General features: G+C 43.4%; 1 protein-coding gene across 1 annotated transcript in view; it reads right to left on the bottom strand.

Moving 5' to 3' along the window:
• LOC306943785 (uncharacterized protein) overlaps window positions 1–22,896 on the bottom strand; it is an 85,887-nt gene that overhangs the window by 4,118 nt on the left and 58,873 nt on the right. The window contains exons 41-49 of the mRNA XM_079530313.1: window positions 22,501–22,683; window positions 21,757–21,887; window positions 17,246–17,318; window positions 16,369–16,443; window positions 10,754–10,879; window positions 9,759–9,854; window positions 7,859–8,068; window positions 6,836–7,013; window positions 798–912 (exon numbers count right to left, since the gene is read on the bottom strand). Coding sequence (XP_079386439.1) covers window positions 798–912; window positions 6,836–7,013; window positions 7,859–8,068; window positions 9,759–9,854; window positions 10,754–10,879; window positions 16,369–16,443; window positions 17,246–17,318; window positions 21,757–21,887; window positions 22,501–22,683 — 1,187 coding nt within the window. The remainder of the gene's footprint in view (window positions 1–797; window positions 913–6,835; window positions 7,014–7,858; window positions 8,069–9,758; window positions 9,855–10,753; window positions 10,880–16,368; window positions 16,444–17,245; window positions 17,319–21,756; window positions 21,888–22,500; window positions 22,684–22,896) is intronic.

Below are 22,896 nucleotides of genomic sequence, written 5' to 3'. Positions count from 1 at the left end.
GACATAGGAGTATCCAGATGGAGCGGGGAGAGCATTACCATGACATAGGAGTATCCAGATGGAGCGGGGAGAACATTACCATGACATAGGAGTATCCAGATGGAGCGGGGAGAGCATTACCATGACATAGGAGTATCCAGATGAAGCGGGGAGAGCATTACCATGACATAGGAGTATCCAGATGAAGCGGGGAGAGCATTACCATGACATAGGAGTATCCAGATGGAGCGGGGAGAGCATTACCATGACATAGGAGTATCCAGATGGAGCGGGGAGAGCATTACCATGACATAGGAGTATCCAGATGGAGCGGGGAGAGCATTACCATGACATAGGAGTATCCAGATGAAGTGGGGAGAACATTACCATGACATAGGAGTATCCAGATGGAGCGTGGAGAGCATTACCATGACATAGGAGTATCCAGATGAAACGGGGAGAACATTACCATGACATAGGAGTATCCAGATGAAGCGGGGAGAGCATTACCATGACATAGGAGTATCCAGATGAAGGAGAGCATTACCATGACATAGGAGTATCCAGATGCAGCGGGGAGAGCATTACCATGACATAGGAGTATCCAGATGAAGGAGAGCATTACCATGACATAGGAGTATCCAGATGGAGCGGGGAGAGCATTACCATGACATAGGAGTATCCAGATGAAGGAGAGCATTACCATGACATAGGAGTATCCAGATGAAGGAGAGCATTACCATGACATAGGAGTATCCAGATGGAGCGGGGAGAGCATTACCATGACATAGGAGTATCCAGATGAAGGAGAGCATTACCATGACATAGGAGTATCCAGTCCAGAGGGAACCCCAACCCTGTGGACAGTTTGGAAGCTGGACGGTTTGACTGTGGATGGCGACGGCATTGGAGGTGAGCTCACACACCGAACACCTAGATCCCATGATGGAGAACATGCAGCACGCAAAGGCACACACACACACACACACACACACACACACACACACACACACACACACACACACACACACACACACACACACACACACACACACACACACACACACACACACACACACACACACAGTATAAGCATTACAATTTAGGCATTTAGCAGACGCTCTTTTTTTTTTTTTACTAAAATATTTTTTATCCCACGATTTTTGTAACCCATTTTTCACCCCTGTGTCAATTATCTAATGTGATCCTGGGCTCTACACACCCTCCGTCAACCTGGGGAGAGCAACGGACTTGAACTCATGCTTCCTTCATGCATGAGTGCCCAAGTTGCTCCTTTACACCTGACAGTGGGGAGTTAGTAATGTTTCGGGCCGGGCTAAGCCTTGGGTTTGACCAGTTCGGGTCCAGGCTTTAATTGTCAGGCCCGTTGAGAACTCTAACAGCATGTATGTCCCCGTGACGCACATTAGCCTAAAGTAAAGGGCATTAAAAGTCTAAATATTGTAGATCACATAATAGGCAGAATAATTTAAACATCAGAAGACGACCCCATGATGCACATTAGCACGGGGTCCCCAATATGCATGTTTTAAGATGTGTGTGTGTGTGTGTATTTATGCAAGCTTGAAGGCAAAATATTGAAACTTCAGAAGACGTCCCCATGATGCACATTTAGCACGGAGTCCCCAAGATGAATGTTTTAAGATGTGTGTGTGTGTGTTTGTTTGTGTGTGTGTATTTATATGTCCCCGTGATGCACATTAGCTTAAAGTGTGTTAAATGTCCCCATATATCACAGAACTGAAAGTGTGTTCTAAATACCTACTATGTAACAAAATGGTATATTGGACTACATCAGGATGTTGTAATACTAGTAACATTATCTTACATGAGTTATTTCGAACTCGCTTTTATCCAAAGCAACTTCCAATAAGTGCATTCAACATTGATAGTCAAGTGCACTACTTTCACATGCCTAACTCTTTTAAATATTCAATGAATCTTATTCTAAACAGATGTTGAATGACATGCCTGCAACAGGGGGTGGAGACTCTCCCACAGACACACATGGCTCCAGCAGTTGCCAAGACATCCACTTCCATTGAAAAGGTAAATGGGGACAGCACACCTTACAAGGATGTTGTGTAATGTCCTAATGTCTAGTATGACTGTCCGTTCTCTCACACACTCACTCGGTATAATGATGTAAATTAAACAACATAGCCGCAGCCAACTGGTGGTGTTTTTTCCTTTACTGGGGCTTATCAGACTTAACATTATGGTAATGTTTCGGGCCGGGCCAAGCCTTGGGTTGGACCAGTTCGGGTCCAGGCTTTATTGTCAGGCCCGTTGAGAACTCTAACAGCATGTATGTCCCCGTGACGCACATTAGCCTAATGTAAAGGGCATTAAAAGTCTAAATATTGTAGATCACATAATAGGCAGAATAATTGAAACATCAGAAGACGACCCCATGATGCACATTAGCACGGGGTACCCAATATGCATGTTTTAAGATGTGTGTGTGTGTGTATTTATGCAAGCTTGAAGGCAAAATAATTGAAACTTCAGAAGACGTCCCCATGATGCACATTTAGCACGGAGTCCCCAAGATGCATGTTTTAAGATATGTGTGTGTTTGTTTGTGTGTGTGTATTTATATGTCCCCGTGATGCACATTAGCTTAAAGTGTGTTAAATGTCCCCATATATCACAGAACTGAAAGTGTGTTCTAAATACCTACTATGTAACAAAATGGTATATTGGACTACATCAGGATGTTGTAATACTAGTAACATTATCTTACATGAGTTATTTCGAACTCGCTTTTATCCAAAGCAACTTCCAATAAGTGCATTCAACATTGATAGTCAAGTGCACTACTTTCACATGCCTAACTCTTTTAAATATTCAATGAATCTTATTCTAAACAGATGTTGAATGGCATGCCTGCAACAGGGGGTGGAGACTCCCCCACAGACACACATGGCTCCAGCAGTTGCCAAGACATCCACTTCCATTGAAAAGGTAAATGGGGAGAGCACACCTTACAAGGATGTTGTGTAATGTCCTAATGTCTAGTATGACTGTCCGTTCTCTCACACACTCACTCGGTATAATGATGTAAATTTAACAACATAGCCGCAGCCAACTGGTGGTGTTTTTTCCTTTACTGGGGCTTATCAGACTTAACATTATGGTAATGTTTCGGGCCGGGCCAAGCCTTGGGTTGGACCAGTTCGGGTCCAGGCTTTATTGTCAGGCCCGTTGAGAACTCTAACAGCATGTATGTCCCCGTGACGCACATTAGCCTAATGTAAAGGGCATTAAAAGTCTAAATATTGTAGATCACATAATAGGCAGAATAATTGAAACATCAGAAGACGACCCCATGATGCACATTAGCACGGGGTACCCAATATGCATGTTTTAAGATGTGTGTGTGTGTATTTATGCAAGCTTGAAGGCAAAATAATTGAAACTTCAGAAGACGTCCCCATGATGCACATTTAGCACGGAGTCCCCAAGATGCATGTTTTAAGATATGTGTGTGTTTGTTTGTGTGTGTGTATTTATATGTCCCCGTGATGCACATTAGCTTAAAGTGTGTTAAATGTCCCCATATATCACAGAACTGAAAGTGTGTTCTAAATACCTACTATGTAACAAAATGGTATATTGGACTACATCAGGATGTTGTAATACTAGTAACATTATCTTACATGAGTTATTTCGAACTCGCTTTTATCCAAAGCAACTTCCAATAAGTGCATTCAACATTGATAGTCAAGTGCACTACTTTCACATGCCTAACTCTTTTAAATATTCAATGAATCTTATTCTAAACAGATGTTGAATGGCATGCCTGCAACAGGGGGTGGAGACTCCCCCACAGACACACATGGCTCCAGCAGTTGCCAAGACATCCACTTCCATTGAAAAGGTAAATGGGGAGAGCACACCTTACAAGGATGTTGTGTAATGTCCTAATGTCTAGTATGACTGTCCGTTCTCTCACACACTCACTCGGTATAATGATGTAAAATTAACAACATAGCCGCAGCCAACTGGTGGTGTTTTTTCCTTTACTGGGGCTTATCAGACTTAACATTATGGTAATGTTTCGGGCCGGGTCAAGCCTTGGGTTGGACCAGTTCGGGTCCAGGCTTTATTGTCAGGCCCGTTGAGAACTCTAACAGCATGTATGTCCCCGTGACGCACATTAGCCTAATGTAAAGGGCATTAAAAGTCTAAATATTGTAGATCACATAATAGGCAGAATAATTGAAACATCAGAAGACGACCCCATGATGCACATTAGCACGGGGTACCCAATATGCATGTTTTAAGATGTGTGTGTGTATTTATGCAAGCTTGAAGGCAAAATAATTGAAACTTCAGAAGACGTCCCCATGATGCACATTTAGCACGGAGTCCCCAAGATGCATGTTTTAAGATATGTGTGTGTTTGTTTGTGTGTGTGTATTTATATGTCCCCATGATGCACATTAGCTTAAAGTGTGTTAAATGTCCCCATATATCACAGAACTGAAAGTGTGTTCTAAATACCTACTATGTAACAAAATTGTATATTGGACTACATCAGGATGTTGTAATACTAGTAACATTATCTTACATGAGTTATTTCGAACTCGCTTTTATCCAAAGCAACTTCCAATAAGTGCATTCAACATTGATAGTCAAGTGCACTACTTTCACATGCCTAACTCTTTTAAATATTCAATGAATCTTATTCTAAACAGATGTTGAATGACATGCCTGCAACAGGGGTTGGAGACTCCCAAACAGACACACATGGCTCCAGCAGTTGCCAAGACATCCACTTCCATTGAAAAGGTAAATGGGGAGAGCACACCTTACAAGGATGTTGTGTAATGTCCTAATGTCTAGTATGACTGTCCGTTCTCTCACACACTCACTCGGTATAATGATGTAAATTTAACAACATAGCCGTAGCCAACTGGTGGTGTTTTTTCCTTTACTGGGGCTTATCAGACTTAACATTATGGTAATGTTTCGGGCCGGGCCAAGCCTTGGGTTGGACCAGTTCGGGTCCAGGCTTTATTGTCAGGCCCGTTGAGAACTCTAACAGCATGTATGTCCCCGTGACGCACATTAGCCTAATGTAAAGGGCATTAAAAGTCTAAATATTGTAGATCACATAATAGGCAGAATAATTGAAACATCAGAAGACGTCCCCATGATGCACATTAGCACGGGGTACCCAATATGCATGTTTTAAGATGTGTGTGTGTGTGTATTTATGCAAGCTTGAAGGCAAAATAATTGAAACTTCAGAAGACGTCCCCATGATGCACATTTAGCACGGAGTCCCCAAGATGCATGTTTTAAGATGTGTGTTTGTTTGTTTGTGTGTGTGTTTTTATATGGCCCCGTGATGCACATTAGCTTAAAGTGTGTTAAATGTCCCCATATATCACAGAACTGAAAGTGTGTTCTAAATACCTACTATCTATCTACTATTTAGTATGACTGTCTTTTATTGGTTTGGGTTTTATTGGTGTGTATTTGTTAACCCCCTGCACTGCATGTTTTGTATTGATTTTATTGTTGTATTGCACAAGTTTTTTTTCGTGCTAGGCCTGTCCACTTTCTTTCCCAAAATGTATTTGAGCTAATTATATACTTTTCACTTTATTATCTTATCTGCCTCACTGATGTATTGCCCTAACCTTTTAATATATACTGTGTAGTTATATATAAATAAAGTTGTTACATTTTCCACAAATGCCTCTCGTACATTGTTCCTGTTAAAGGGGAAGTTGGTCAAAGTTTACACTCTAGGGGTTCCTCCTGCCCCCTCAACAAGCGAGAGGTGGCGTAGTCAGGATATTAGTACCAATTTGTTCGCTTGTACAATTAAAATTGTTGTTCTACAATTTATGTGTCATTTATTTATGTCAACATTGTGCATTATCTATGTCAGGGTTGGGCAACTTTGATGATGGAGAGGGCCACTATATTTTCAGTCACTCCAGGGGGTCACAATGCATATACTGTCAAAAATAGCAAAAATAGCAGTCTACAAGCTCAAAATGTGTTGTGCTTTGATGCGTTTTGAGCTTGTAGATTGGCTATTTTTTTATTTGAAAACTGAATTATGTTTTAGCTATTTTTGAATTGGTTATGGTTTTGAATTATTATTATTATTATTATTATTTTCCCATATGGTATGTTACCTTAATAACTTAATTACAAATTCATTGGACATGAAAGAAGGCAATAACATTTTAATACTAGTATTAAGTCATTAAGGGCGTTTTACTAGTTAGTAATTACACTTGTTGCAAGGTCCCCATTAATCACATTAGAGCGGACCTTGTGTGAATTATTTAAATGATATTCAAATGAGGTCCCCATCAACCATGTTAACCAGATTTTTCACAAGTCCCCATATGGCATGGTCCAGCAATTACTTCATCAATTCTGATATTTAAAGTCGTGTATAAGCTTACAAAGCCATAGTTGTTATACCTGATTTTTTTCATAGCTGTATAACCTTTAGAAAGGGTGGTCCCCACGAGGGATGAAAAAAATGTTGGTCCCCACAAACCACAAAAACCAGTATGTGTGTGTGTGTGTGTGTGTGTGTGTGTGTGTGTGTGTGTGTGTGTGTGTGTGTGTGTGTGTGTGTGTGTGTGTGTGTTGACTTTGACAGCAAATTCAGATTTTAGTCATAGTCTCTTGAATAGTTTTCATTTAGTTTTAGTCACATATTAGTCGCCTGGAATGTTTTAGTTTTAGTCGACTAAATCTACAGTCGATTTAGTCGACTAAAATGTATTTTGGCGGGCCTCGATGACCGTCGTAATGGCTGATTTTACGCTGAAAATAGCCGATCTACAAGCTTGACCTGCTGATGTAGGCAGCCAGCTCGGCTCCACTGATGGACACCATGGTGGCAGGCATCTGCTTGTCCGTGGACAGCCAATAGGAGTAGTCGTTGCGCGAGGCGTAGCGACAGTTGCTCTCCGTGTCACAGAAGAGGTAGGGCATGGTGGAGAAGCGAGGGAGACAGCTCCCCATTGTACCTGAGAGACAGACAGACAGACAGACAGACAGACAGCATCAGGTGTTTGTTCAAAGGAGGCAAACCATATTAGTCCACTTGCCAGAATGTGAACCCAGGCATGTTGAGTACACACCAAGGTTTTATGTTAGAAATGTTGACTATGGGTCCCCAGCATGTAGGAAACTGCCGGATGCTAACTTGGATATGTTGAGCAATTTTCATAATTGGCATAATATGTGCCAATTATAGGGGGTTTTCATGATGCTGAATCCATTCCAAGCATTAGTTTTGCAGGAGAAAACACTCCTTGGTGTGTGGCTATGGCCTTATGGCCCATAATGGAGTTTTCAGCACTAGGTCTCTCTCTTTTGTGGTCCAAAAATAAACAAGCTGTCTCGGCGTTATTGTCAGGGAGGTGTCTCTGTATCGTTTGTGACAGTCAGTCACTCATATATGATACAGTCTGTTTCTAGGGAAAATGTTACTAATTCAGTAGCAGTAACAATAGCGTTTTATCTCAGTCAATTGATTCTTCATATCCATATGAGTGAAGCGGCCAGGGTGACATGTTTATTTTTCAAACACAATACTTATATGAGGCGATCCCCTATGGGGATTACAATGCAAATAAAAAGTACATGAACCCGTGGATTTGCGCCCTCTACCGATCTTGACGTCAGACTTCGGTGCTCTGTTTCCGCAATTCTTTGAACATATAGGAAAAATTTTCAACATGCAAACGATCACGAACGATTATGAAAATGTTTATTCGATTATCTCAAATAATTAGGCGATGATGATGATATAATGGTCTGTGACAGGCCTATATAGTTCTGATCAACAGAGGATAGATGTACTACTAACCAAGGTCTTGCCCGTGAGCCCTCTCGTTCCCGTTGATGAAGGCCAGGGAGTATCCGGAGTAGATGAGGCTGCTGCCTCGGGGACAGTCGGGCACGCGGATGCTCTGGCTGTGCCTGGCGATCAGGAAGCTGTCCGCCGTCCCCGGACCGCCGCTGCCCGGAAGCCCGCGTCCGCCCTTATGGCCCGACGGCCCCGAGCTTCCTGGTGGACCTGCTCAGGGCGTTAAATAAATCATTAGCCCATTTTAGGCGGGAACCCCTTTTGGTGTTTTAAAGCATTATGTTATACTTAGCTATTTTTGAAAAATCGTGAAAATGTGCCTCAAATCTTTGAATATATATTATTACAGAATGAACATTTTAACTCAAATCTTTGAATATATATTATTACAGAATGAACATTTTAACTCAAATCTTTGAATATATATTATTACAGAATGAACATTTTAACTCAAATCTTTGAATATATATTATTACAGAATGAACATTTTAACTCAAATCTTTGAATATATATTATTACAGATTGAACATTTTAACTCAAATCTTTGCTTCTTTCGACGTCAGGCCTAAATGGGTTAACTACAGCAAAACCAAACCAAACAAAAAAAACCCAGCACAATGCAAAAATAACTAGAAAAAGTGCCCTTCTGGGCACAGGTCTCCACCAGGAGGATAGGAGTGTGTGTGATGTTTGGCAAAATGTTAAGGAGTGATATAAACATGTTTGTTTGTTTTTTGCAACAATTTTCTTCATTGTGTTGAGGAAATGCAGAGCCAGATCACTCATAGCATCTCTGAGGATAGAATTCTGGATGAGCAGGACATGTGCAGCATTTTGTACAAAACGGGCCACTCCTGAAGACTTTGGAAGGCAATCTTAGCCAATCAGTGTAGAATCTGAGAAATCAAACAGACTCGTCTTGATCACATGACTACAGAGATCATGTATACCGATTTGCATGTGATTTGGATGAAATATGTGCGACTAATATAAACAATGTGTTTTGCAGAAATCGGCCTCATGGTGGCGCTATAACCGGCAGATGTGGAGGGATGCAGGGAAAATGTTTTTCCATGCCTCTAGGGAGTGCGCATACAAAGTTGTACACAGAACGATGCAGTTATAGGTAAAAACAGGAATTGCCCTGTTATAGCGCCACCATGAGGCTGGTTTGGAAAATAAATTGTGTCATGTCGTCCTCAGCCTAGTGGAAATGTGAGTGTATAATTTCACGGAAATTGCACACTGTGTTTGTGATTTGTGGCATTTTGTTCGAAACGGACCAATCATGTGAGCTTTGGAAGCGAATCTTAGCCAATCAGGAAGGAAGATGGGAAATGGTGCAGATCCGTGTTGATCACATGACTATGGAGATAGTGTATACCGAATTGTGTGATGTATGGATAAAATGTGTACGAGTAATCTACAGAAATGTGTTTTGCCTAAATCGGCCTCATGGTGGGGCTATAACAGGCCGTTGAGGAATATTTGGGGCAGGGAGTGTGTGTGCAAAGTTTGGCATGGATCGGGCCAACGGTGCCGGAGATTAGCTGGTAACAGACAGACGGAAGGAAGGAAGGAAGGAAGGAAGGAAGGACGGACGGACGGACGGACGCACACACACACACACACACACACGGACGGAGTGCAAAACATACTCTCTCCCCATGCCTTCTGCCTGGTGGAGACAATAACCGCATGTGGACAACATTAGAGAGAACGGTTTCAGGGTTTTACAGTCGGCATACTATATAACTATATTAAGTAAATGATATTATGAATGCCTGCACACAGCCCATAGACGCGTAAGCACGTTGTGTGTGTGTGCGCGCACACACACACACACAGACACACACGCACGCACGCGCACACACACACACACACACACACGCACGCGCACCTGGCAGTCCCGGGGGTCCTTTGTCTCCTTTGTATCCAGTAAAGCCCCGTGAGCCAGGTGGGCTGACACCCAGCACTCCTTTGGGACCATGGGGGCCTTCATATCAAGAAAAGACGAAAGGTTCAGTGTCACCACACGCGCAAAACAAACTTCTGCATCTTGAATCTTTTCTTAACTAATAGTGTTACCGATGGAAAAACAGCATGTTTTTTCTACAGTTCAATTACAGTACGGAATCTACAAAGCTCCATCGTATCCAGAGAACAGAAAACAAGGCGTATTGCCGACAATTGTATTATTACTATTGTAATTTCGGAATAGAAAATAAACTTGGTATTCCAGGATTCAAGATTCAAAGTTTGTATCGTTACATCTAATACGGAGTCAAATGAGCTGATTCTTGTTCCTCAACACTGTAGCAAAAAATAATTGATAATGCAGAAATCAATAATAAAGAACAGCAACAGAGAAATAGTTAGAAAAACTATGTGGACGTGACTACATTTACAGCAACTGTAATTCAACCCTGCTTTTCAGTAGCACGTCACCTAGAGGCTGGCAATTTATTTATAGCACATCTTATTATCCCATTTTGGGCGGGAACCCTTTTTGGTGTTTGTAAGCATTATGTTATGCTTTAGCTATTTAAAAATAGCAGATCTACAAGCTCGTAGGTCTGCTATTTTTGAAAAATCGTGAAAATGTGGCCCAAATGTTATATGAATATATTCTTTCACAGCGAAGGTTTTTAACTCAAATCTTTGCTTCTTGGGGGGGGGGGGGGGGGTGTCCCTGGAACAACATATTTTCAGATGGGGGTCGGCGGCCAAATACATATATTTTTTGGGAGTCCTTGACATGAAATTGTTTGAGAACGACTGACTAGAAACTTCAGAAAACTGTCAGGATTTAGAAGGCATTTGTAGAATGGAACTTAGGTCTAAATGGGTTATTACAGTGAGCATATACTGAGACACACAGAGAAAGGTTCAGACCTGCTCGGCCTGGCGGTCCCGAAGGTCCAGGGTGGCCCGGGGCTCCGCCATCACCAGGGGGACCGGGCGCACCCAGAATACCCGGTTCATAAATAATTCTGCTAGGCCCCGGCTCGCCCTTCAAACCTTTTGGGAGAAGAGGGTAAAATCATTAGCGGTGGTGGTTGTTGTGTCCCCTAGAAACGTACAATGAATCACAGCACAATGCCTGGTTGCTTTGTGTTTTATGAATCACACCACAATGCCTGGTTGCTTTGTGTTTTATGAATCGCACCACAATGCCTGGTTGCTTTGTGTTTTATGAATCACACCACAATGCCTGGTTGCTTTGTGTTTTATGAATCACACCACAATGCCTGGTTGCTTTGTGTTTTATGAATCACACCACAATGCCTGGTTGCTTTGTGTTTTATGAATCACACCACAATGCCTGGTTGCTTTGTGTTTTATGAATCACACCACAATGCCTGGTTGCTTTGTGTTTTATGAATCCCACCACAATGCCTGGTTGCTTTTGTGTTTTATGAATCACACCACAATGCCTGGTTGCTTTGTGTTTTATGAATCACACCACAATGCCTGGTTGCTTTGTGTTTTATGAATCACACCACAATGCCTGGTTGCTTTGTGTTTTATGAATCACACCACAATGCCTGGTTGCTTTGTGTTTTATGAATCACACCACAATGCCTGGTTGCTTTTGTGTTTTATGAATCACACCACAATGCCTGGTTGCTTTGTGTTTTATGAATCACACCACAATGCCTGGTTGCTTTGTGTTTTATGAATCACACCACAATGCCTGGTTGCTTTGTGTTTTTGTGTAAGAATTAAGGGCTGTATACGCTGACCGAACAGCTGCGAGTGCTGAAGAGGTCACCTGATGTTTTGGCAGATATTGAGTCGGCACCAGTGTTGTTTTTTATTTTAGTTTTAGTCATAGTCTCTTCAATAGTTTTCATTTAGTCACCTGGAATGTTTTAGTGTTAGTTTTAGTCGACTTAAAAATCTACAGTTGAATTAGTCGATTAAAATGTGTTTTGACAGGCCTTGATATCGTTGCTATGGCAGATTTTACACTTTGGTTGCACGCTGAAAATAGCGCGACGCTACGTTGTGAGCTTGTAGATCTGCTATTTTCAGCATGCAACCTAGCATAAAACTGGATCTCTTGTCCACTATAGTCCCTCCCTAACTGTTTAGTCTAGTTTATATTTGTTGACGAAATTGTCAATACATATAGTCATAGTTTTAGTCATCATAGATTTGTTTTTATTTTGTTTTTATTTAGTTTTAGTCAGTGATAAAGGGTAGTCAACGAACATTTTTCGTCTTAGTTTTAGTCGAAAACAACACTGGTCGGCACACAGTCAAAGTCTCATTAATCAGCTTTATTATTATCAGCTTTAGAAAGGTTTTTTTAAACAGAAATATGGAATTCAGTGCATCCCAACATGAGTTTGAAACTATGACCAAACGACAAAAAAAAACTCCCATACCTATTGGGAGAAATACAACAATGTGCAAATAATACAGCAGCGAGATTTGTGAACTGTAGCGACAAAAGAAGGCTAGCCGATGGAATACAACCACCCTAAGGACTATTACTGTATCTGTACCAAATTGACCGCTAGGCCGACTGTACACTTAAACAGAGCTGCTACTTTTAAACACATCTTAAATCAGAGGTTTTTTGTATGCTATTTAAATAGTCCCAATTTGTCCCAAATTGGGACTATTTAAAATAATTGCTGCTAAAAAAATATGTATATAACGACATAATGTGACATAGCTCTGTTTACAAAATGCTGTACCCCTCTCCAACTGTATATACTTTCCTCATTTTCAACAGTTTTTATTATATTTTGACACTTTGCTTTGGCAATGTAAACGTAAATGTATGTTTTCTCAGGCCAATAAGGCTCCTTTGAATTGGATCCAGTGTCATGTAAGAGATAAACGTATATATGCAAATAAGAACGCCTGCGTAAATCTGCGTTGTTACACCGGCACAGCAACGGTTTGTGTTCTGTTGGCATCAGACCCAGAGCTTTTGGAGATTTGGATCAGAGTAATCTAAGAGATCGATAGATCACAAAAAAAGCAGTGGCAGTGGACAAGACGCACTCTGAGAGACGGAGACCGACATATAGAGAGAGATGTTTTTCTGGACAGTGCCCCTGAACAGAGGAAGGGTGCATCCGAGAAGAGGACCTGCACGGTCATACTTGGTCTCCTGTCCCGCTGTGCCGGTTGGGGACAAAGTTTACTCCTTTGGAGGATACAGTTACATGACGAACATTGACCTGATCGACGTGCAGGTCCTCGACACGGTGACTTTACACTGGACTAAGTTGCCTCCGGCGGCAACCGAGAGTGGAGAACGTCCCCTCGAGGTTCCCTCCATGCGCCGGGGCCACACGGCTGTGCTAATGGAACATACCATCTACATCTGGGGAGGATTCAACTATTACGAAGAGGAGCTCTGCGACACTCTTCACGCATTCGAGGTGGACACCCACGGGTGGTCCAAGCCCACGACATCCGGGACCGCTCCGAAGGCGAGGAGGCACCACTCGGCCTGTGTCTCGGGGAAGGCCATGTATGTACACGGAGGACGCACGGAGGATGCGAGACACACGGGAGACACCAACAAGTTGGACACGGACACAATGGTCTGGTCTGTACTTATCACCAGAGGCCCTCTGCCGTACGTTTCCACACGTGGTCACTCTGCCCACATCATCGGGACAAAGATGTTTCTGGTTGGGGGAGGGGGTCGGGGGAAAGGAGACCATAATATTAAGATCAGAGTGCTTGACACAGAGACCAACGTCTGGCTGAGCACGCCTCCTGCAAAGGTTCACCGAAAAGGACACAGGGATCACGCAGCCTTTGCCTACAACGGGGAGGATCACGCGGCCTTTGCCTACAACGGGGAGCTGTACATATTCGGCGGCGGGTACTTCAACGAGGAAATGTGGAAATTCAACGCCGAGACCCTCTCCTGGACGAAGGTCGAGACCAAGGGGAAATGCTGGCGTCCGATGTACGGCATGTGCCACTGCATGGTGGGAGATCTCGTCGTCCTCTTTGGATACGCGACCCAATCCGCATATGGATACGCGAAACCCATCCTGCAGCTCCTGCACTTGAGTCCTAGCCTGAAGACGCTATGCAAGCAGGCCTTTATCCGCCACGGTCTGGAGAACTCGGGCCTCCCGCATAACATCACGTGGGAACTGGCGGCCATGAAAACGGCGGCGACGGGAGAAAAGAAAACGAAAAGAAAAAGAAAATGGGGCGAGCTAGATAATTAAATAAATAAATTGACGTGTAATTACAGGTGTTGTCCGTCGGGGCCAATCAGGGATTGGCTGACGTAACGAGGGTACGATTGGTGATCGTATGGCTGGGTAATGTATATGTATGTACTGTATGTATGTCGGGGTAAGAATGGTGGTCCCTTATTGGCTGTTGATGGTTGACGTGACTAAGGTACGCTTCAAGGTTGGTATAAGGTCAATAAACGGGTTAAAGGATTTAGAACAGCAGTTCGTTGGTAGCAGTACTTGCTCGCTCTGCTTGCGAAAGGCGCAAGTTGGCACCTCGACAGAGTGCATTTCTAGTTCATGTTTATGGGGTCGGAAGGGCTTGAATTGAAGCCTCTCGCCGCAACGACCATTCTGTCACTGCAGGCTACTGTTCAGTTGCTCTCTCAACTCCACCAACTATATGTCAGGGGGGTATGGGCAACTTTGAAGATGGAGAGGGCCACTATATTTCCACACTCACTCCAGAGGGGCCACATTTCATATTATACTGTCGTAGCAAAAAATAGCTGATCTAAAACGCGTTGCACTGCGATGCGTTTTGAGCTTGTAGAGCAGCTATTTTTTGCTATTATTTGACTTGAAATCCTGAATATTTGTTTTATATTTTTTCAATTGGAATCCTGAAAAGTTTTATTTAATTTCAAATGCCTCTTAATTATAGTTATGTTAACTTTATAAACTAAACACAAATACATTGTTCACACCCGTGTGAACTGAGTGGTGCAACTACACATTTATTGTATGTGATGTCAGTGACGTCACATACTAACCATAGCAACCATGCTCACCCGTACAGGCACAAACACACACGGGTACTAACAAAGCCAGTTGTTGGAGTGGTTTGCACCACTCAAAAAGATGATAGCATTTTAATACTACTCATTAAGCTACAAATTTAGACTGAAGTAATTCAAGCTGGTCATGTTTGCAAATCAATAACATATCAGTATTCTGATATTAACGGGGCTTGCCTCGGGGCTGAGAATCAAGTGCTGCTATGATAGACTTGGCATGACATGGGATCAGATTACTGCAGCAATATATATGGGGAAACAAAGTTTTGTATTTTTTATTTTTGAGTGGTGCAACCACTCCTATAGACAGCTATGTGTGTGGCTGTGTCCCTGGGTCTGTCCCTGTGTCCCTGTGTCCGAGCACGAAAATAGCGTTATAGTGTTTGTGTTCATCACCAAGTGTCACTGTTGCACAGCCTAACACACAGACACACACAGGCCAGGGAGGAGGGCCAGTACAGTACAGTACAGTACAGTATAGTACCACTCACTTTATTTTTTTGAGGGACGCTAGCCCCTCCTATGTCCAGCTTTGTGGGTGCGTGTAAACGCAAACGTTGAAGACGAAGGTGAGGACGCAAATTCTAATTGGCCGAGATTACATCATTGAGATGATGTATGATGGATAAGAGCGCCCCTCACTTCACATGGGTGTGATATTTATATGACCGTAAGATGCCTAAGGGCGAGGGCGAGGTCGCGTGCACGCATCCGCCTCGTTGAGCGCTGGCGCTTTGGCATGGGGGGTCAGATCAACATGGAATGAATTCTGTACTGGCCATATAAGGAGCATGTCTTGAGTGTACAGGGTTTGATGAGGTCAGATCAACATATGGAATGTCAGAACAGGTCAGCTCCATATATGGAGATCTCTTGAGTGTACAAGGTTTGATGAGGGCCGGGCCTTAATTTTTTAGGGCCTGTTGAGAACTCTAGTTTTCACCTGGCTGCCGGGCGCGGCTGCACTCATAACTTTGGGGCGGGCCTGTCTAGAGTTTGAATGGACAATGTATCAGTCAAAAGGGAGACATCGAAGAGGAAGGATGGATGGGGAAGGATCAGAACAGGTTCTAAGGGTTTGAGGTCAGATGTAGAGTTGCTGGCCAATATTGATGACATCAGGGATCTCCATATATCTCCATATATGGGCACGCATGATATGTATACTGTACACTCGCCGTATGCTCAGTGTTATTGAATCGTAAAGATGGAGTGCCGTGATTTGTTTCCACCCGAAAACATGATCATTCGGTTTTCATGTGGACACACCCACCAGTTAATTAAGTATGCCTGGTTTGTTTGCCTGGTGGGTGGTGATGGGTGAACTGAAGCCACACCCACAGCTGTTGTTGTATGATAAAGGGGGAGAGGTTATGGGGAGGAGATTATATTGTGATGTCACTATATCACTGTTTATTTTTTTCCATTGGCACGTTTGACTGTCAAGGTTTCAGTATTCAACATTACACCACTGCTCATGACACACCTGGTGGTCCGGGGAAGCCTTTGTTGCCACGTGTACCAGGGGGGCCAGCGCTGTAGCCAGGGTCTCCAGTGTCTCCTAAAAACGTCACAGTTCACAACAATGGTTTTTGTTCAATAAGCAGAATTAATGTTCTTGAACAAGTACATGTGTCCAAAACGATAAAACTGACTACTCGCCCCCCCCCCCCCCCCCCCCCCCCCCCCCCTCTCTCTTACAATACAGAAATGATTTGAATTAATTAACACAGAACAAGAGTCAGTCCTTGTAGTCTACTGCATCGTTACAGCAAATACATGTGGCTTTTTGCTTAATTAATCTCCCATCAGAGATCTCTGGTATCTATTCTCCCTCCTTGTTGTGCTTTAGCCTAGACTTCCAAGCAATTTTTTTATTGCATATCTCTGCTGTCCGGGGGAAACCTGATAACTCCAAAATGTTAATTTTTCAGGAAATTAAAAATATACGTTTTTAAGGAAATGAATAAAACCTTATATCTTTTTAAACAATGCAATACTGCCTCATCAAAGTTGGTGTTGTGACTTTGGATATTGTCAATTTCTTGCGTGAGAAGGAGAGAGGTGGTGGAGTTTGAGGGTCCAATGGAGTTAAGAGGTTTTGTCCAATGCGTTTTTTTACTACTTTCCATTGGTTCAATATTTTCGAAACAACACACAGACGTAAAGGGTGTTCAATAGCACTGATTTATGGAATGAAATCAAAAACCTCAAAAATGGAGGTTTCCTCCGGACAGCAACAATATTACAATTACAAAATATAAACCACAATGCTATTTGATGGGGACAGATCCTGCTTTTTCCTCTGGGTGAATGGAATGCAGATGACGGTTAACCCATGAGGTAAGACGATAGATTCTTACCTGGGGGTCCTTGGTAGCCAGGTGGACCAGGCTCTCCTCTCGGTCCCGGGCTCCCAGGCCTAGCTCCTGGCCCCTATGGGGATAATGCCAGGTTAAAGATTCATCTTGAAGTCAGTGTTGTTTTTGGCAGCAAATTTAGATTTTAGTTTTAGTCATATAGTCTCTTGAATTTCGAAGTTTTGAATAGGTTTTAGTCACATATGACTAAATGTCATAATATTTTAGTCGACTAAATCTACAGTTGATTTAGTCGACTAAAATGTGTTTTGGCGGACCTCGACGCCGTCGTAATGACTGATTTTACACTGAAAATAGCCAATCTACCATTTCAAGCATGCAAACAAGTGTAAAATGACTAATACTGGATCTGTCCACTAGTCCCTTCCTAACATTTTAGTCTTTAGTTAGTTTTTATTTGTTGACGAAATTGTCAGTATATTTAGTCTTTAGTCACCATAGCTTAGTTTTCATTCAGTTTCCATGTAGTTTTCGTCAGTGAAAAAAGGTAGTCGACGAAAACATTTCGTCTTAGTTTTAGTCGACGAAATCAACACTGCTTGAAGTATACGGTACAGGTTACCAAGACGGAGCTAGAAGTAGTTTGGGACTCTCGGGAGTGGCTTATTGTCTGTATCAGCCTGTAACACGAGGGATTCTGCCCCGTTACAATGCGCTAGACCCGCCCCGGGGAGATGGATTGCTGAGGTGAAGCGCCACACGATCTACCATCAGCTCCCAGTACTTCCCGCACTACTTGCCGCACCCATGCCGTGCTATACTCGCAACGCTGCCCGGGATCGAACCTGTGAACTTGTGGTCCAAAGGCGAGAGCTCTACTGACTGAGCTACCCGGACACACGGAGCTATAGTCCTGATGAATACGTTAGAGCAGTGGTTCTCATAGTGGGGGGGACCAGTGTTTTCGTTGACTAAAACGAAGACGAAAAATATTTGTCGACTGCCTTTTTTCAATGACAAAAACTAAACGGAAACCAAATGAAAGCTAAGCCATGGTGACTAAAACTAAGACTAAATAAGTAAATATATTGACAATTTCATCAACAAATAAAAACTAGACTGTTAGGAAGGGACTAGTGGACAAGAGATCCAGTATAAGTAAAAGAAAAGTAATTTTACACTTGGTTGCATGCTGAAAATCTATCTGATCTATCTGATCTACAAGCTGATCTACAAGCTCACAACGCGTCGCAGTGTGTGTGTGTCACGACTTGGCCTGTTGTAGCGCCACCATGGCGCTGATTTGAAAACTGTCAAGTGGCATTTCTTCCTCAGCCTAGTGGGAATATGCATGCACAGTTTCACCGCAATCGGACGCTGCGTTGAGGAGTTGTGGTGATTTGTACAAAGTGGGCTACTCCTGAAAACTTTGAAGCCAATCATAGCCAATCAGGATGGATTATGAGAAATCAAACAAACCCGTCTTGATCACATGACTATGGAGAGCATGTGTACCGATTTGCGTGAAATTTGGATAAAATCTGAAGGAAATGTTAGAAAATGTGTTTTACATATGTCAGCCTCCTGGTGGCGCTATAAAGAGCAGATGTGAAAAATTCCAGGCAAAGGTTTTTCCTTGGCCTCTAGGGAGTGTGCATACAAAGTTTTACACAGATCCGTGCAGTTAGAGGTAAAAAACCCACTAATTGGCCAGTTATAGCGTTTTTTTGCACAAAGCGGCCTCCTGGTGGCGCTATAAGAGGCCTTTGGGCAGAGGTTCAGCTGTGGCATTCAGGGAGTGTGTGTGCAGAGTATGGCTGCGATCAAGCCAACGGTGCCAGAGATTAGCTGTCCACAGACGGACACACGGACAGACATACACACACACACACACACACACACACACACACACACACACACACACACACACACACACACACACACACACACACACACACACACGGACGGACGGACGGACGGACGGACGGACGGACGGACGGACCGAGTGCAAAACATACTCTCTCCCCATGCCTTCGGCCTGGTGGAGACAATGACTTATACTGGATCTCTTGTCCACTAGTCCCTTCGTAACATTTTAGTCCAGTTTTTATTTGTTGACGAAATTGTCAGTATATTTAGTCTTAGTTTTAGTCATCGTATAAGCGTAGTTTTCATTTAGTTTTCGTCACTGAAAAAAGGTAGTCGACAAACATTTTTCGTCAACAAAGTCAACACAACATTAAATGCTCCAGTACTACAGGAGGTGGAAAGGGTTTCACCACTGTCAGCTGATCAGCTGTCATTTGCGGTATAGCACAGATCCATGTTGAGCATTTACCGTAGTAGTGAATGTCAATATGCTTAAATAGACAGCATAAACTGAACCATTAGGATCGAGTGAAAGCAAAGTTCTTTGTTTACCCAGGGTGAATGGACTAAGCTCGAGATGCTTGTTTACAGCCAGATCCTGCTCATAGAACATTTCATGGTAGGGGTTCAATGCCTTGCTCAAGGGAACTTCAGCGGTGGTAATTTTAACGTGCCGGTCCGGGGATTCGAACTGGCGACCTTCCGATAACAAGACCGTTCGGCCACCGCTGCCTCCTGGAGGGGTATGGCCGTGGGATCCGACTGACTGCTATGCCTGCCCAGAGCCATAGAGTAAGAGAGTTACGCAAACGCCATTCACTTCATGGGGCCAGTCCAATGGCAGCGCTCTTCTACATACTGTAGACTTCTATTGAGAATGGGGACAAATTATTGTCCCCTGGACCGGAAGTAGGCAGAAATGCATTGGATCCAGGCAACAGCCCAGCTTTAATGATCTTAAATCCCTTTTATTCTAGATTGTTTTTTTAGTAATCGTACAACATAAACATTACAGAGACTTTAGTTGTTACTGTACAATACTTTAAAGCAGTTGTCATGTTGCACACATGCTTAAAATACAGTAGCTCTTATTTGCGCCGCCCTCGTTGAAAACAATGTATTTCCAACTCCAACTTCAGGCTGTATGAACAGCGCTCGAGCTCTCGGTTTCTGCCCCCTCAATATCGTAACTCTTCTATTAGAACCCATTTACCGCTACCATTAATCCATCTCTTGATCGCGTACTGCCAGGGTTTTATCGTGCGTGACACTTACTTTGAAGATCCAAATATCCGTAATTCTGTGTTCCTGTGACAAACTGATGTGTGTGGTGTCTTCACCGGTTGTTGTTCTCTCGGTCGATGGTGGATAAAGCCGACCGCGAGTATCACAGCGCCTGCTACAGGCCGTTGAAAACGCTTGTCTGGCCCAGATTCTGTCCCCGCAATGTCGTTTTTGAGATACAGTGGTTTTACTGCAGGGCTTAGAATGGAAGTGGATGCGCTCGCATCTTCAAAATGGCCGGTTGTGTGTTGTGTTGTTGTCCCAGAATATCGTTAGCGGTAGCAAGATCAGCTACCGGTCGAAACAGATCAAAAAGCGATTAAACAATTCAAACCCGAGAAAGCTGTGTTTGGCGTAGAGGTTCTAAAGAATAGGTTCTCGTGTTCCATGTGAATGGCGCTAAATCGGTTAGATGGCTCTGTGCCTGCCTAAACTGCCCCCCAATGCTTTTATCGATATTTTTTTGATCATCCGCTTATTCCCACTCGGCACATCACACCCCTCGCCGATATATATGCACACAGAGTTTTAAGGCCGTTTTGAGGACGCATATACAGTATGTGTCACCTTATAGCTTTTAACCACTTTAACCATCATTTAAAACTTTAGCTGTTGAAAAATAGCAGATCTACTATAAGCCCGTAGATCTTGTAGATCTGCTATTTTTGAAAAAAAATATTGTTTAGTTTGTTGGCTTTTAACCCATTATTATGATCTTTCCTACGATAACTTCAGTTTGCTCATAAATGTGTTTGTTTTTTATTGTCTGTATTTTGTTGCCCACCTATTGTCTGTGATCGTCCTATCGATGAGATGTTCTGTACAGCACTTTGGTACAATGAAAATTGTTTAAATGTGCTTTATAAATAAATGTGTGCACGCTGTGGGTGCTGGCGGCGTGTTTCCTCCTCCGCGTCATCAGTGCCCATACCCAAGGCGGGGTTGGCGAAAGGGCCTTTCTGTGTGGAGTTTGCATGTTCTCCCCGTGTCCCCTAGGCCAGGGTAGGTACCCTCACAAAAAACATGCAGTAATCCTGGTCTCTAAACTGCCTCCCCCTGGCCAGCCGGGGCGCCTGATGGAGGGGAAAGGAACTGGTTGGAATAACGTGTTCCTTCCACGCGTACGTCCAACCAGGGAAACTCCCCCCTGTCAGGTGTAAAGGAGCCACTTGGACACTCAGGCATGAAGGAAGCATGAGTTCAAGTCCGTTGCTCTCCCCATGTCCCCCATATATGGGGACTAGGTTGGCGGAGGGTGTGTAGAGCCCAGGATCACATTAGATAATTGACACAGGGGTGAAAAATGGGTTACAAAATCGTGGGATAAAAGATATATATTAAAAAAATAAATAAATGTGATTTGATTTGATTTAGGGGGGGGGGGGGTTGATGTGACTCACTGGTGTTCCCGGGGGGCCCAGGTCTCCTCTGGGTCCGGCAAAGCCTGGACGTCCCGTCTGGCCTTGGTCCCCTGCGTCCCCCTTTAAAGCTGCTACCGTGGGGGCCGGGGGTCCCCGTGGGCCGGGCCAACCTGCAGCACCGAACACACACACACACACACACACACACACACACACACACACACACACACACACACACACACACACACACACACACACACACACACACACACACACACACCATCACCAAAACACTGATATTATGAGACTCCATGCTTGGTTTACTCAAGTGTAGATTTCGTCGACTGAAACTAAGACGAAAAATGTTCGTCGACTACCTTTTTTCGCTGACGAAAACTAAATGGAAACTAAATGAAAACTAAGCTACGATGACTAAAACTAAGACTAAATATACTGACATCCAGTATAAGTCATTTTACACTTGGTTGCATGCTGAAAATAGCCGATATACAAGCTCACAACACTTGTGAGCTTGTAGATCGGCTATTTTCAGCAAGTGTAAAAATAGTCATTACAACGGCATCAAGGCCCGCCAAAATACATTTTAGTCGACTAAATCAACTGTATATTTAGTCGACTAAAACTAGACTAACACTAACTAAACATTCTAGAATGCTGTGGTTTGCTATACTAAACAGAAATTTGCATGCACAAGAGCCGCCAAAGTAGGTTATCTTCTTTTCTAAAGACTTGTATAGCAGCTAAATAAATAAAATGTCCAACCTGGGACGCCGGGGCTTCCTGGGAAGCCGTGGTCTCCTTTTGGTCCAGGAAGACATCTGTCCACGGGTCCTGGTGGTCCTCTCGCTCCCAGCGGTCCGCGAAGGCCTGGCTGACCTCTGTCTCCCCCCGGTCCAGGATGTCCCGGGACGGACTGACCAGGAGTTCCAGGCTCCCCCTCTGGACCTACAGTACCATATTATACAGGACATAGGAAATGAGTGTTGACTAGGGGTGTAACGATCAGAGTAATATAGTAAGAGAGTGGCGACACTAGCGTTGACTCCCATTTTAACAATGGAATGCGGAAGTGCTCATTCTATCTCAATGGTGTAGTTCCAGCCATAGGAGCAATGTTTGGAACTATAGCCCATAGGCACCCCGCTTTGCGGCGAGATC

The sequence above is a fragment of the Electrona antarctica genome (genome assembly GCF_951216825.1).
Source record: "Electrona antarctica genome assembly, chromosome: 19".
Taxonomy (NCBI): domain Eukaryota; kingdom Metazoa; phylum Chordata; class Actinopteri; order Myctophiformes; family Myctophidae; genus Electrona; species Electrona antarctica.
The sequence above is the reverse complement of the archived record's forward strand: the minus strand, read 5'-3'. Positions and strand labels throughout refer to the sequence as shown.